The sequence below is a fragment of the Schistocerca americana genome, chromosome 5 (assembly GCF_021461395.2).
Source record: "Schistocerca americana isolate TAMUIC-IGC-003095 chromosome 5, iqSchAmer2.1, whole genome shotgun sequence".
Classification (NCBI taxonomy): domain Eukaryota; kingdom Metazoa; phylum Arthropoda; class Insecta; order Orthoptera; family Acrididae; genus Schistocerca; species Schistocerca americana.
Genome location: NC_060123.1, coordinates 559,293,191 through 559,310,036, shown reverse-complemented (window position 1 = coordinate 559,310,036; position 16,846 = coordinate 559,293,191). Strand labels below are relative to the sequence as shown.

General features: G+C 44.5%; 1 protein-coding gene across 1 annotated transcript in view; it reads right to left on the bottom strand.

Annotated features, from left to right (window-relative positions):
- The window catches only part of LOC124616527 (probable cytochrome P450 6a13), a 60,492-nt gene extending 43,979 nt beyond the window's left edge, over window positions 1-16,513 (bottom strand). Inside the window, exons 1-3 of the mRNA XM_047144842.1 lie at window positions 16,291-16,513; window positions 15,910-16,148; window positions 2,441-2,703 (exon numbers count right to left, since the gene is read on the bottom strand). Coding sequence (XP_047000798.1) covers window positions 2,441-2,703; window positions 15,910-16,148; window positions 16,291-16,513 — 725 coding nt within the window. The remainder of the gene's footprint in view (window positions 1-2,440; window positions 2,704-15,909; window positions 16,149-16,290) is intronic.
- Between the last annotated feature and the right edge of the window lie 333 nt (window positions 16,514-16,846).

Here is a 16,846-nt window from a genome sequence, read left to right as displayed (position 1 = left end):
AAAGGTTTAAAACACGGAGCTCGTATTCAGAAGGAATTCCCGTGTGACAGTAAAACGTAAAACCCAAAAATTTGAAGGCTGTATCAGAATCATGTATACCAGAGGAAGCAAAGCTGTTACTCTGATTCAATAACACTGATTAGTTCCATGATTAGTGAGAGTAAATCTGCACAAATAGTATGGATAAGCCACAAGAACATGTCAAACTGATTCTCTCTCGCCGAAAAACATCAAAACATCAAAACACCCACAAAAATTTATCACAAATGTCAACGCAGAGGAAATATGGGGCAGTATTAAATTTGTTACATCTTCCACGAGACTTATCTTCTAAAATTTTTTAGATACTGTTGGAGTACCGCAATATTATATAATCACCAAATAATATGTTACGTTCTGTGTTCCAATTTATGTTATCTTTTCTTTGATAATTATGTGAAAATGGGTTTCTGGAAACACCCCATGAATTTTTTTAATACACACCTTGAATATTGAGTAGCGTAGTTTCCTGGGACGTTTAAGGCGAGAACATGAAACGTTATTGAATCTAGACGGATAGAAGTTACATAGATCGGAAGACATCTAGATTGGCTGTGTGTCGGCTCCGGGATTCCTGTTTGGATACCGTGAGGCTTGCATGAAAATTTGGTTAAATTTCCACATTTAAATTACGACCTAGGATTTCCATTCAAAGGACTATGAACAAATACAATCAATCACCTATAATTATTCAGAATCTTGTGACAAAAGTCGAAAGAAAAAGGTACTGTCATGAAAAAAAAATCTGACGGGGATTACGAAGAGCTGTTAAATATTTTATAAAATGCATGATAGAAATTATGCCCCTAGTTATCACTACCAGTTTTCTTTAATAACGGTCATAACTGTATAAAAGTTCTTATATTATTTATGTGTCATGTCATACCTACATAGCAGTGGTGTTAATAGTGTCCCAACAGAACTTCAGAACGTTAAAAGAACTAACAGGCATCGGTACTCAAGGGGTAGTGAATCAGACGTGAAAGCCGCATCTGACACACCACCTGTTGAGCACCGATACCTGTTTGTTCTTTTAATATGCTGCAGTTCTGTTGGGGCTGTATTAATAATAAAGGACATACAGACAGATGTGTGCCACGCATTTTTGTAAAAAACAAAAAAAATTAGTAGCTTCTCCGTTAATAAAGACATGTCCATGTACATAAACAGACATATGAGATTATCTATGAGCTAAGTATTTTTGTTTCAGAGATCCCGATTCAACGCTTTCCAAATTGTACAACGATTTGACAGAGAGAGGATATTTCACAATTTCGTAGTGACGCACACACGAATCCGCTTATGCGGACATGATACCTTTCGCTGATATCAGTGAAAATTTAAGAATCTGAGGTTTCATAGAGAGCTCCAAGATTTTTTCCTGCCTGTTAGTAATATTTAAGATCCCTTTCAAGTATAGTAACAGTTCTCATCAGCTTCAAATAGTTCTGCATCGACACAGAACAGAAAGCTCTGTTGTTGTAATTCAGGGTTACCCACAAGTACCTCCAAGGTTTCAGAAGACGACTCCTTCAAAGCAAACACCAGACACATACCTGCGGATAGAACACCCGTCCAAGTTCATATTCGTAATTTTTGCCATGGCGATGTTGTACTAGGGAGCAAGCATGTTAGAGTATGTAGTTAAATCATCTACTCCATATTTTGGTTTCGAGCTCTCACCTGCAGACAGGCAACCCAATGAAAAGATTTCTGGAAGCAGCACGCACTCGCGCCTTCCCAAGGAATTTGTATCGACGTCTTCAATGAATAACAAGCACGTATTGACGCTTGCCGTGTCACAAGCGGTGCCCATACTGAGCACCTGCAATGTGCGTTATAAACTGGAGAGATACTCTATCCACTGCGAAGTGTCAATTGCCAATATATCCTCTAATTTTCGCGTTGTCGTCTTCTGAAACCCCAGAGTACTTATGAATAACGCTCTATATCGACAGAAAATGGACTGATGTGGAGAAAATATATAGAATTGTATGTTTATGAGCGACATGACGTAAACACTAACGGATATATTCCGGGCAAAATGGCCGAACACAAACTAAAGTTAAAAAATGACGAAATTCCTCCAGCTGTATTAAGGTGTTGGTTTTATTGGCAACTACTAATATTAGACACATACGGTTGCTGTCAACAAGGATGGACCTGAAGACGATCTTGTAACAACATCAAAACTAGTTGCCAATAAAACCAACACTTTAATACAGCTGGAGGAATTTCGTCATTTTTAACATATATTGTACTAGCTGACGTCCCAAGTCGGCCGTTTCAATTATGGATATACGAAGAACAAACTAAAGTGGATCATTGTTTTACGTTTTGTAGACGTCTTCAGATAGCAAGGGCTTTCAGAGTGTCTTGCAATAACGCTGCTGTTACCCACCTGAAGAGTTTCGCAGTAGGTGGATGGACAGCAAGTAACAGCTGTTCCACCCTGTCCGATGTGTAGAACTCGAACAGTTTGCGGCCCCACACCCGAAACTCAGCGTCCGGATCGCGCTGGCAGTTGCACTTGACGCCAAAGGCGACGCTCCCGATGACATCTATCGTGAACCTAGCCGAAACGTCGCGAATCTCTACAACTTTCTCACTCCTCACTGCGTCGTCCAGGACTTCCACCATCTCACGGCCGCATCTGTCTATCGTCTGCAAGCGGCAAATGTACAACCATATGAAGCTCTACATTTCATGACGTGGTGAATGACATATGTACAAAGACGTCCAGAAGTAAATTTACAGTCGAATGACAGTTCCAACGTACAATCATATCAAGCTCTCCTTTTACTTTCGGGGTAAATGACATGTGCAAAAATGTTCAGGAATAAATTTGGCTTCGAGTGACAGGTTCGAGAGGAACAAACTATAGGAACAGATCAAAGCAAGAATATTTAGTACGCTAATGAGCAACTCAGTTACATGTAGGTATTGTTTTGGAGAAAGGATGCTCCTGCCACAAATGCGATTGGAATAGTTCCGGATCACGTAACCAGGACGTCGACAAATGTTTTGGCCATCGGTGTGTCAGCGGAGCACAGAATAAGTTAGATAGTTGACAATGGACAGGTCGCGAATACCCGTTGTGTGGGACACTGCATCTCCAAGGACATTTTAAGCACTGGGCATTAAATGTGTCACTGTGATAAGTGTGTATCTTGCATACTTTGATTCCGGGAAAACTCACGCTGTCAGAGGCAACCACGGTGGCCGACAAAGTCTTGAAGAGGTATTCTGGTATGGAGGATGTTTATACGGTACGAAGCGAACACATGCTAGTGTGCCATTGTCCCCCAACAGCGAATTTTGTAGGGTTCTACTGTTGTATCGTGCTCATCCGTCTTTTCGCCCACAACATCTGCAGATAATGGAGGGCGCAGTCGCTCTCGAATTGTATCAAAATAATTTAAGAAACTTGAGCATCAGTTGTGTCGTAGGACTTATAATAAAACAATAGAACAGCTCATTACAAGGATATGTCTTCCCTGAGGTGTATAACAGAGAAGGGGCGCGTTGAAGAAAAGACGATAGCTAAGTGCTTAACGTCCCGTTAACTACGAGAGCATTAGAGAAAGAGCTTTAGCTCATAGTGGGGCGGAATAGTTGCAGCGGCCACTGTTACGGCCACTAAGGTGCAACACAGTCTCTATTAAACAGAAAATATGGATAAACTGTAATCAGCATGAAACACAACAAAACAGTGCCTGATACTTTTTTCGCATAGTTTATTCTGCAACCATAATGTAGCTTTGATATAATTTCTGTCAAAGGTACCTTTTATTATTTCATTAACGTTGTCATATAGTTAAATGTCAAAGAATTATCTCCAATGAACTGATTAAAAAAGAGTATTGTAATTAAGATGTAGCAGAAACGCTGGCCTGGTCAGGAAAGTTTGCGACTGAACAGAGCCAAAGAACAGGTTTGAAGTGAGGAGTAGTGTCGCTGGGCGCGTTATGCGCGGAGTCGGTCAGAAGTAGTCGGCGGTGAGAGATGCTAGCGACTTGCGGTCAAGTGCAGACGTGGTGCGCCGGAATGTAAGGAATAAACTGCAAGATTTTAATACACACGTCAAAAAAAGTTTTGCATCACCTCGGTTCCGAGAGTTCCGGAACCTGTACAGAAAATTGGAATAGAGATCAACATAAACGTCATTTCCGCCCATTTTATTTCTCATGAAAACCACACATTGCACGTTGTACCACCATACAGCGAGACGTTCAGAGGTGGTGGTCTAGATTGCTGTACATACCGGTACCTCTAATACCCAGTGGCACGTCCTCTTGCATTGGTGCATGCCTGTATCCGTCGTGGCATACTATCCATAAGTTCATAAAGGCACTGTTGGTCCAGATTGTCCCACTGCTCAACGTTGATTCGGCATAGATTCCTCAGAGTGGTTGGTGGCTCACGTCGGCCATAAACAGCCCTTTTCAATCCATCCCAGGCATGTTCGATAGGGTTCATGTCTGGATAACATGCTGGCCACTCTAGTCGAGCGATGTTGTTATCCTGAAAGAAGTCAGTTGCAAGATGTGCACGACAGGGGTGCGAATTGTCGTCCATGAAGACGAATGCTACGCCAATATGCTGCCGATATGATTGCACTGTTGGTCGGAGGATGGCACTCACGTATCGTGTAAGGCGTTCAGCCTGACCGGGTTACCTCCAAACACGTCTCTGACGATTGTCTGGTTGAAGGCATATGCGACACTCATCGGAGACGAGAACGTGGTGCCAATCCTGAGCCGTCCACTCGGCGTGTTGTTGGGCCCATCTGTACCGCGCTGCATGGTGTCATGGTTACAAAGATGGACCTTGCCGTGGACGTCGGGAGTGAAGCTGCGCATCATGCAGCCTATTGCGCACAGCTTGAGCCGCAACACGACGTCCTGTGGCTGCACGAAAAGCATTATTCAACATGGTGGCGTTGGTGTCAGGGTTCGTTCGAGCCGTAATCCGTAGGTAGCGTCCATCCACTGCAGTAGTAGCCCTTGGGCGGCCTGAGCGAGGCATGTCATCGACAGTGCCTGTCTCTCTGTATCTCCTTCATGTCCGAACAACATCACTTTGGTTCACTCCGAGACGCCTGGACATTTTCCTTGTTGAAAGCCCTTCCTGGCACAAAGTAACAATTTCGGACGCGATCGAACCGCAGTATTGACCGTCTAGGCATGGATGAACTACAGACAACACGAGCCGTATACCTTCCTCCGGGTGGAATGACTGGAACTGATCGGCTGTGGGACCCCCTCCGTCTAATAGGCGCTGCTCATGAATGGTTGCTTACATCTTTGGGCGGGTTTAGTGACATCTCTGAACAGTCAAAGGGACTCAACGTCTATCTTCAGAAGTTCTGGGAACTGGGGTGATGCAATTTTTTTTTATCTTCGTATATATACAGGCATAAAAATGGTTCAAATGGCTCTGAGCACTATGGGACTTAACATCCGAGGTCATCAGTCCCCTAGAACTTAGAACTACTTAAACCTACTAACCTAAGGACATCCATGTCCGAGGCAGGATTCGAACCTGCGACTGTAGCGGTCGCGCCATTCCAGACTGTAGTGCCTACAAAAGCTCGGCCACTCCGGCCAGCAGCCAGGCATATTCTATGATTTTAAATGGGAACGGTAGATTGTCATCAGGAGGAATTAATATTGAAGAAGAGTTCTGTGGCCTCAGACTTGTTACATTGAGCGACGATAAAGGGAGGCCATACATTGTCGACTAATAATGCCTTAAATCGTGTAGCACCAACACATCAAAGTCAGATCCGACCACATTCATCTTTAGATTGTTCAAGGCCAGCCAGCCTAGTAGATTTTCTTAACTCAATAACAAAGTGTTTAGTGCAGAAACTGCTATAGTATAAATGAACTTTACGTCAATCATTTACTTAACAGAGTCCTACCTTATCACTAATATTGATGTGAGAATACCACTAGTGAAAGAATAGTAAAATACTGAAAGTAAGAAGCTTATTTATTTTGATAAATAAGATAAAGAAGTGCTATTTACAAAACGGAGAACTTCCTAGAACTGTCATTTAACGCCAGTAAACTTTGTTGCTTGGTAGAATAGCTAGTTAAAGAATAATTACCAACAGTAAAAGAGTAAAAGCATAATTTAAATGAATATTGACGAAACATTACTTGGGAATAATACATTTCATGTTTTTGTCTGCGCTGCAAACTCTGTTCACATTTGAAAATTACGCAACAGTGTAATGTCAAATTACTTATTCTTCGCTATATGAAACATTACGAACTTTGCAGAAATAACTTGCCACAATAGAAAACAAGTATTTATGAACATCTGGACTTCTGAAATCAGTAACAGCATTACAGTGAGTAACGCATAGCTACTCATTTAGCGAACTGTTTTGCAATCAATTAACTTTTGCGTGCTTGTGTTCAGTGCAAATTATTCTGCTGGTTTTCTGATTAACTTTAATTCATGGTATTAACTGTCTTTTTACATCTGAGATCGAGTCAATGCTTTGGCTTCCGTTCTCATAACAGATCCAGTTTATATACTCCAAATTTCACTATTTCCTATTTTTTCCCTTTTTGTTAACATTTCGTTCGATCGTTATCGGTGAAAGTAGTCACGCGATAGCTGTTCGGTTGTAGCTGTAGCTCCACTTATTCGGATTTTCATTATCCTTCGTAACAGATACCTTTCCAAACAACAAGGACTATTAGGTGCAAGAATCATTTTTAAAAAAATCCTAATTAACTGGAAGTATAGGTCCGTTGTAACTTGACAGTTCATAATTCCAATCCATGCCGGGTCGTCGTAAATTGTGAAACACACCAAGAGAATAGTCCCAATAGTCGAGGGTGAAGCAGATCTGCCAATAATCATTAGTATAGCAATTTAAAACATTGTCCAATAAAAAATCAAGTAAACAGGCAGGTAACGAAAGAATTGCGTAAGTGTCGTACAGACTTTAGCACAAGACGATTAGAAGTGTCTTTCAGCCACCAGGCCGCCATGTTTCTGTCTCCTACTGCACGTCAGCGGCAAGGTCCTTGTGACGGTGCGCTTGCGAATCTTCGGACACTGCAAGGTCATCTCACAAAGGTACTGGCATTAGTCTGGCTCTGAAGTAGCAAGGTTCTGCATGAGACATTAGCAGAGTACGAGCTATACAATTATTTCCACACCTTAAGACCAGAGAAAACAGGACTGGAACACCGAATAGTACAACTGCTGGTACCATGTTAATCTTATCTACTGTCTGAAAACCGAAAAATGAAATACCGAGCATATCAAAAATGTTTTGTGCCTGACGTGATGGCACTACTAAGAATGCAAGTGGATGGCTCGCTTTTCATATATCGCCGTTACTGTGCGTTTATCGCGCAGAAGCATGCATTGCTTGCAGTAGGCTTGTGACCCTTGCGATGTCTGCTGAAGACACGAAGAACCAATATGAGTATAGCTTTTCTGATTTCTACACACATCAAAAAAAGTTTTGCACCTGGTCAGTTCCGAGAGTTCCGGAACCCGTACAAAAAATTGGAATAGAGATCAACATAAACATCATTTCCGCCTTTTTGTTGCTCATGAAAACCACACATTGTATGTTGTACTACCATACAGCGAGACCTTCAGAGTTGGTGGTCCAGATTGCTGTACACACCGATACCTCTAATACCCAGAAGCACGTCCTCTTGCATTGATGTGTAGTGTTGGCAGAAGAGCCAACACTGTTTTTCTAGAGGAGGCCGAAATGCACGCGTTTAATTACACGCTGACTGGCGTGAGGTCTGGAACAGGACAATATCTTGAGAATTGCAAATAAAGTACGTAGTTGATATAATACTTAACTTTAATCCACACTTGTAGAACATCGCTCTTGATGATACATGCTTCACATAATAATTATCAATTGAATACGGCGCCTTGCTAGGTCGTAGCAAATGTAGCTGAAGGCTATGCTAACTATCGTCTCGGCAAATGAGAGCGTATTTGTCAGTGGACCTTTCCTAGCAACGTCGGCTGTTCAACTGGGGCGAGTGCTAGTAAGTCTCTCTAGACCTGCCGTGTGGTGGCGCTCGGTCTGCTATCACTGACAGTGGCGACACGCGGGTCCGGCGTATACTAATGGACCGCGGCCGATTTAAAGGCTACCACCTAGCAAGTGTGGTGTCTGGCGGTGACACCACAGATGCATGTCTGTATTCGACGTGGCATACTATACAAAATTTCGTGACGACACTGTTGGTCCAGATTGTCCTACTCCTCAGCGGTGATTTGGCGTAGATCCCTCACAGTGGTTGGTGGCTCACGTCGTCCGTAAACAGCCATTTTCAATCTATCCCAGGCATGTTCGATAGGGTTCATGTCTGGAGAACATGCTGGCCACTCCAGTCGAGCGATGTCGTTATCCTGAAAGAAGTCAGTCGCAAACTGTGCAATCCAGATCACTGAATAGTACAACTGCTGGTACCATGTTAATCTCATCTACTGTTTGAAAACCGAAAAATGAAATACCGAGCATATCAAAAATGTTTTGTGCCTGACGTGATGGCACTACTAAGAATGCAAGTGGATGGCTCGCTTTTCATATATATGCTGCCGTTACGGTTGCACTGTCGGTCGGAGGATGGAATTCACATATCGTACAGCCGTTACGGCGCCTTCCATGACCACCAGCGGCGTACATCGGCTCCACATGATGCCACCCCAAAATGGCAGGGAACCTCCACTTTACTGCACTCGCTGGACAGTGTGTCTAAGGCATTCAGCCTGACCGGATTTCCTCCAAACACGTCTCCGACGATTGTCTGGTTGAAGGCATAAGCGACACTTGTTGGTGAAGAGAAAATGATGCCAATCCTGAGCGGTCCATTCGACGTGTTGTTGGGCCCATCTGTACCGCGCTGCATGGTGTCGTGGTTGCAAAGATGGACCTCGTCATGAACGTCGGGAGTGAAGTTGAGCATCATGCAGCCTATTGCACACAGTTTGCGTTGTAACGCGACGTCATGTGGCTGCACAAAAAGCATTATTCAACATTGAGGTGTTGCTGTCAGGGTTCCTCCATCCATAGTCCGTAGGTAGTGGTCATCCACTGCAGTAGTAGCCCTTGAGCGGCTCAAGCCTGGTATGTCATCGACAGTTCCTTTCTCTCTTTACCTCCTCCATTTCCGAACAACATCGATTTGTGTTGTAACTGCGACCAGGACGGTGGCGGGGTAGCACTGACGGAAGGCGCGGCGGGACCCGCAGAGAGGCCCGTAAACAACAGCACAAGGGAAAAGGACGGACACGACCACCGTAGGACACAACGAATACGACAAGACCGAACAACAGAGTCACAAGGAAACAAACTCGTACACGAACCAGGAAGAAAGCAGTCTAGCGCAAGCGAGGTGTAAACCGACGTAAGCGAGATCAGACTGACTTGCTGAGCTTTTTTTTTTCTTTATTGATTTTCGATACCCCCAAAGGGGGCGGGCTGGCAGCAGCTTAGTACGCTGCTCTACAGCCTACAGACTTTTTTTTAAAAAACGGAAGAAGAAAGAAACAAGGAAAAACAGGCGATAAAATGGTGACTTAAAGTGTAAAATGGGGTAAAAATGTAAAAAATGCGGAAAGTTAAAACAGAAAGCAAAAGGGGTTGGCAATGTTGATAAAATACACAGGAATCAGACAAGTAACATAGTAGACACACAATTAAAAAACATGGCGACAGTCTGGTTTCTGTTCGCAAGAGATAAAAAATCACACCCAGCGACAGTATGATGGCTGTTCGCTAGACTTCCCAAAGGACACAACACGGAACACTCACTGGAAAAAAACACACTGTAAAACACTGCACGAAAATGGCGGCACAAATATGGCACTCCCGAGCCAAAGGCAGATTGGGGGGGGGGGGGGGGGACCTGGAGGAGGGGGTAAAATAAGGAGGGAGGAGAGGAAAAAGCGAAAAGGGGGCAGGGGAACCAAGGAGGGAGAGGACTCATAAAGGGGGGGAGGGGACTGGCTGAGCGAGTGGCCGGTGCTTAAGTACGCTATCGGGGGCGCCGCTATTGTCCGCTGGGACCACGTGTTCCACTGCGGCGCCCCCACACTAAAAGCGGGCCAGGAGGCGCGCGCCGCCACAGCTTACGGTGCAGCGACCTCTAGGGTCTTCGACGTCCATGACGTCTGGCGCGGATTCAAATTCCGCGGTGCGCGGTACAAGAACTTGTTTCACTCCGAGACGCCTGGACACTTTTCTCGTAGAAAGCCCTTCGTGACACAAAGTAACAATGCGGACGCGATCCAACTGCGGTATTGACCATCTAAGCATGGTTGAACTACAGACAACACGAGCTGTGTACCTCCTTCCTGGTGGAATGACTGGACTGATCGGCTGTGGGGCGCCCTCTATCTAATAGGCGCTGCTCATTCATGGTTGTTTACATCTTTGGGCGGGGTTAGTGACATCTCTGAACAGTCAAAGGGACTGTGTCTTTGATACAATACCCAATGTCAATGTCTAACTTCAGGAGTCCTGTTAACCGGGATGATACAAAACTTTTTTTTTATATATGTGTGGTAGAAGCTAGTGAACCGCTATCTCCAAGATATTTCATTAACAGGTTGTCGATCATTACTGAGAGAGAAAACTTTTGCAGGCGCTGTGTGAAAGGGTTCAACTGTGGCTATAACATGTTTACACTGCTGTGGCGTTGTTAGTGCGACGTGGTGTGGCTTTTGGAAACTTCCATCACATGTCATTGCTTGCGGAACTATATAAAGTGCATTTTTCTCTGCGGTAACTGAATGTACGTATGTTTAGCAAAACAATCTGGGAATTCCAGATATCGCTTCCTGCTGTTTCTACAGCGAGGTTTGCCGGCCGGAGTGGCCGAGCGGTTTAAGGCGCTACAGTCTGGAACCGCACGACCGCTACGGTCGCAGGTTCGAATCCTGCCTCGGGCATGGATGTGTGTGATGTCCTTAGGTTAGTTGGGTTTAAGTAGTTCTAAGTTCTAGGGGACTTATGACCACAGCAGTTGAGTCCCATGGCCGTTTGAACCATTTTTTACAGCGAGGTTTGATGTTAGAGGGACTACGTGAGGATTGTCTATCAAATGCTGTTGGTTTGTTGTTTGGGCTTTATCCCTAGAAAGATGTCAGGCTTTGAATGCGGAGAAGGACGATGAAGGTCAACACCCGAGCTGATCTCGCTTACTGTGGTGTGAATGGGAATTTCATTTTATGAAACAACCTCACTTCATCAAAATGTTGCTGTGCTGCATACGACAGCTCAAAATAGTGCTATGTTGCATCGATATCTCATACGCTCTTGCTATTGTTAATAGTGTTGTTAACTTCAGTTCCTCTGTACAAAAATATCTTTATCGGGTGCTTGAGTAATTATTACATGACACAATAAAGATTTAGCATAGGATTGTTAATACTTTTGGTTTTCACACAAAAACCAACATTTATGCTTCAGCTCTGTGCCTATATCGTTTATAACTGGTGCAACTTCTTGTCAATGAAAAAATGCGAGCGTAGTTGTTATATATTCTGCTCGTAACACTTAGAGAGCAAATTATTGATTTCAGACAAACCTAAACACTCACGTTTATCTTGAGAACGTAATTTTTGTTGAAGACACAATGTTCGGAGGTTAAAAGGAGCAGAAAATAATTCTGTTCAGCAACATCGATTATGCTACTCGCCTAGAAGTGGAACTGTAAACGTCTGTAGTATGAGTCCCAGTCTTCATCTTCAGGATGAACAGGCGCGATTGGCGGTGGTGGACGCTGTCCAGGATTGATGAGCTACTTTAACATAAACTGCTGCTGTGCCACAGTCCAAGTCCATCGGAATGCAGAATTGACATGAATGGATTCAGGTGATCGGCCAGCCGCGGTGGCCGAGCGGTTCTAGGCGCTTCAGTTCGGAACTGCGCGACTGCTACGGTCGCAGGTTCGAATCCTGCCTCGGGCATGGATGTGTGTGATGTCCTTAGGTTAGTTAGGTTTAGGTAGTTCTAAGTTCTAGGGGCTGATGACCTCCGATGTTAAGTCCCATAGTGCTCAGAGCCATTTGAACCCATTTTTGATTCAAGTGATCAGACAGGATGCTTACGTACGTGCATCGTGTCTAGACGTATCAGGGGTCACTTATCACTCCAACTGCACACGCCCCACACCATTATAGAGCCTCCACCAGCTTGAACAGTCCCCTGCTGACATGGAGTCTCCATGGATTCATGAGGTTGTCTCCATACCCGCACACGTCCATCCGCTCTATACAATTTGAAACGAGACTCCTCCGACCAGGCAACACGTTTCCAGTCATCAACAGTCCAATGTCGTGTTGACGGGCCGAGCCGTGGCGTAAAGCTTTGTGTCTTGAGTCATCAACGGTACACGAGTGAATCTTCGGCTCCGAAAGCCCATATCGATGATGTTTCCTTGAATGGTTCACACGCTGACACTTGTTGATGGCCCAGCATGGAAATCTGCAGCAATTTGCAGAAGGATCGCACATCTGCCTCGTTGAACGATTCTCTTCAGTCGTCGTTGGTCCTGTTCTTGGGGGCGTCAGCAATGTCGGGGATTTGATGTTTAACCGGATGCCTTATATTCACGGCACACTTGTGAAATGGTCGTACGGGAAAATCCCCACTTCATCACTACCTCGGAGATGCTGTGTCCCATCGCTCGTGCGCCTACTGTAACACCACGTTCAAGCTCACTTAATCTTGATAGCTTGCCATTGTAGCTGCGGTAACAGATCTAACAACTGCGCCAGACACTTGTTGTCTTATATAGGCGTTGCCGACCGCAGCGCCGTATTCTGCCTGTTTACATATCTCTCTATTTGAATACGAATGCCTGTTCCAGTTTCTTTGGCGCTTCAGTGTATATAGTGTGTTAAAGGTGTAGTCACAGATATTTTGATAATTACTACCTTAATATGCAACCACCTCAGTGTGATAGTTGTTTATTCTCTGCACATAACAGTCTTCCCGCAAATATATCACCTAATATACTACCTAATATTTTCTGCACAGTCGTATCTGCACCGCAAAGTAGACTAACTTGTCGGCATAGACAATCCGTTTTGCGTGCACGTATCCACACTTTTGTGCGTGTCCTCGTGCCTGAAAAAATCTGAACCTATGAGTCTTTCTCTATCGTTGAGCGAAGCAGACGCATTTTAAGTAACGGGGAATATTTATCAATGATACTGACGAAACAAATAAAAACTGGTGAGTTCAAAAAAGAAGCCTCGGGTAAATTATTTACTGTTTGATAGGACACATACCGAGGCATTACAAAATCGTCAGTTTTGTAACGATAGGGGGGAGGGGAGGTAAAATTGTAGAGGGAGATGAAGGTTTGAATACCGTAAGCAGTTTCAAATGCACGTAGACTACAATAGCAGAATAGAAAAGAAGAGGGTTGTGCGGGATAGATTAGCGTGGAGAGCAACATCAAACCAGTCTTTGAACTGAAGACCATATCAACAAGTGTGGCCAGCAGTTCCCTTAATAACTTAATTACAGCGTCTCTACAACTAACTTCCAGCACATAATCAAGATAGAAAGCTGGCGTTTGCAGAGAGCTGAAGTTATTCGTTTTACATTGAACCTTAACGCCTTCTTTCTCGAGGGACGCACAGACCTTTGTCTTCAGCTGTCTGTAGCCGCCGTATGGTTTGTCAAGCTCAGGTGACTAAGTTCAAATACAATTTCTTTATTTGATTACGTCATATACCAACAAACACTGAGTGATATTTATAAAGATACGATCACATTCATTGGGACTGCAGGCCCACGATGTCCTTGGAGAAGGGTTGAATCGTCCGGGGGTGGCAGCAGTGTCAAAGGTTGCGCTGCCAACAGTCGTTTTCGACCGCGAAATGTGTGGGAATCAACGCCCGATGGGTTATGGTGGTTTTATTGACGCCCTTCATGGCACCCCCTGAGGCGTTTTCGTGTCGATTATGAACGGTGGTCTGAAATGTTTCCCTCGGCCAGCCGCAAGAAAACTGCGTGATTTCAACTCTGGGCGTCGCTGTTCTGGTCATCATCACAAAAGGGTGATAATGTGGGTCGGAGTCGATGTGACCACCTTTCTATCGTGTGAGACGCCCATAGACACATTGTGCAGAATTATGGCGAAATATGGTACCCACGTGGCATCATTAACTCCCCTTACACCTAAGATCAACTTTCGAACGGCTCTAAGCACTATGGGACTTAACATTTGTGGTCATCAGTCTCCTAGAAGTTAGAACTACTTAAATCTAACTAACCTAAGGACACCACACACATCCATGCCCGACACAGGATTCGAACCTCCGACCGTAGCAGCAGCGCGGTTCCGGACTGAAGCGCCTAGAACTTTCGAGCTCTGGTATTTTTCTCATGTATCGACACCTTGGTGTTTGAAACGTCGCCGACTCCGAAGGTGACGTTGCCTGGTTCCACGCAAAACCCTTGCAGAGAAAGGTTGTACGCACCTTTGAGCCAAATTTCAAACTTCTGTGTTGCAATAGCAGATAATTAAGAGGTTTCGAAAAACTGACCCTTTAATTATGTTGCACAGTGTATTTTGCGTTTCTTTGTAATGACTGCACTTGAAGCAACCAAAATCATTTCTTCTGAATGAAACATTTTGGAACTGAGTAATTCTACAGTTTACTGTCAGGCGGCAGTTCGGCTACCGTGAGACTTGAATTCTGTGCTCTGAATCCTCATCTGTACTACTACAAAATACGATGGTAATCCCAAAAGTAAGATCTCCTATTTTTTTATATGTACAGAACTCTGTTTATGTGGCAGTTGGTCACACTATTATGAAGAGTGCTTCACGCGCTGTGTGTAAACATGCGCACGCTACGCTGAGGAGCTGTCGGCTTGGCAGCCGTTGAGAATGGAGTTCCCGTTGGATGTTAACAGCCAAGTGCGAATTGCGCGCAGTTATTCGGTTTTTGAACGCAAAGGGCACTACGCCGATTGAAATCCATCGCCAATTGACGAAAGTGTATGGTGATTCGTGCATGGATGTCAAAAATGTTCGTAAGTGGTGTAGAGAGTTTGCAGCTGGTCGGACCGAAATTCACGACGAACAAAGGAGCGGGAGACCCTCAATTTCGGAGAAGACAGTGTTGAAGGTTGAGCAAAGCATGCGTGAAGATCGGCGGATCACCCTGGATCATCTCTGCACGTTGGTTCCTGAGGTTTTCCGAAGCACCGCTCACAGAATTTTAACGGAAACATTGAACTACCGGAAGGTGTGCGCAAGATGGGTGCCACGCATGCTGACTGAGGACCACATGCGGCAACGTGTTGATGCTTCCCGCGCATTTCTTCACCGCCTAGCAGCCGAACAGGACTACTTTCTGGGCTCAATTTTCACGGGTGACGAAACCTGGGCATAACACTTAACACCTGAGATCAAGCAACAATGACGCCAGTTCATAACTTTATGAACAGCATGGCGGCGAGCTGGTATGACATGGGCGTACGAGAACTTCCACAGCCTCTACAAAAATGCATCGACAGAAATGGTGATTATATCGAAAAATAGCTAAATGTTCAAGCTGTAAACCGATGTAAACCATTATAGAAATAAACAGGTCTATGTACTTATAAAAAAATAGGAGACCTTACTTTTGGGATTACCCTCGTATATACGTCATATCTTAGCAAACATGGATAGTTAAGGAAATTTACCTCGCGAAGAAACAAAATTTAACCTCACTTTACACAGAACTGATAAAAGTTGATATCATTCCAGAAAATGTATCGCTACATTTTACTGTCGTGCTATATTCTATAATTGCTGTTAGACGTCACCATGTTTTAAAAATTTTATTTCTGCTCACCTCGAACATCATTTTTAACTTCCCCGAGGTGAACGCCGGGGTCAGCTTGGAGCGCAGCCTCTTCCACTTGCTGCCGTTGAGAAACAGCAGGTGTTGGTTGAGCGGCTCGCTGTCATCGAACGGTATGCACCTGTCCTGGAAGGCGTCGAAGTCCTTGACCAGAACGTCGCGAATCAGATCCGGGTCGAACACCAGGAAGGCTGGTGCGTAGAGTGCGTAAAACCCAAGGAAGCGCTCATCTATGGCAAGACAAAGCTGTGCAGAACCACTTTTCTGCGGAAAAGCACCGTGGAAACAGAAACAACAACAAAAGCGCAAGAAACAATAACTGAAATAGAGAAGATTACAGAAACGGAAGCAGTTTAGAACGTCCATACGCACCTCGATGTCGCTTGTAGATTTCGTGTAGCTTAAGTTCAATCCTCATCTTTCCGAACAAAGCGTCTTTTCCTAGGCTTCCGAAAGGGAAAACTGTTTCCGCCTGTGGGACGCCTTTTTTCGTCCAGTAGGAATACCAGGAGAGGAAGTAGAGGTAAACTGCGGCGGCCAGCACTAGAACGACGCCCGTCGCCGCACCCCACCAAGACTCCAGCACAGTCGCCATGACGCTCATGGTGGTGTTAGCGCGGACCAGCAGATCTCGTGTTGCCTTGCTGACGACAGCCTGAAATGGAAGATGTCGGAGTGGACGCAGGAAGTTTATAGTAATAGCACTACTGCAACATTTACTAACAGCTATTGGCTACATAACTTTCTGGATGTTATGCAATAAATGATCATTCTAATGGACAACAATTGCTTCATGAAAGATGACGCAGCTGTTGTGACTCAGTAATCCTCCATAGGATGATTTCACCTTAGCTGTTAAAACATATATATTTTTTTTATCTCTGGACCGTTATCGATCTAGCATTCTTTTTCACAGTAAGCATGTAGA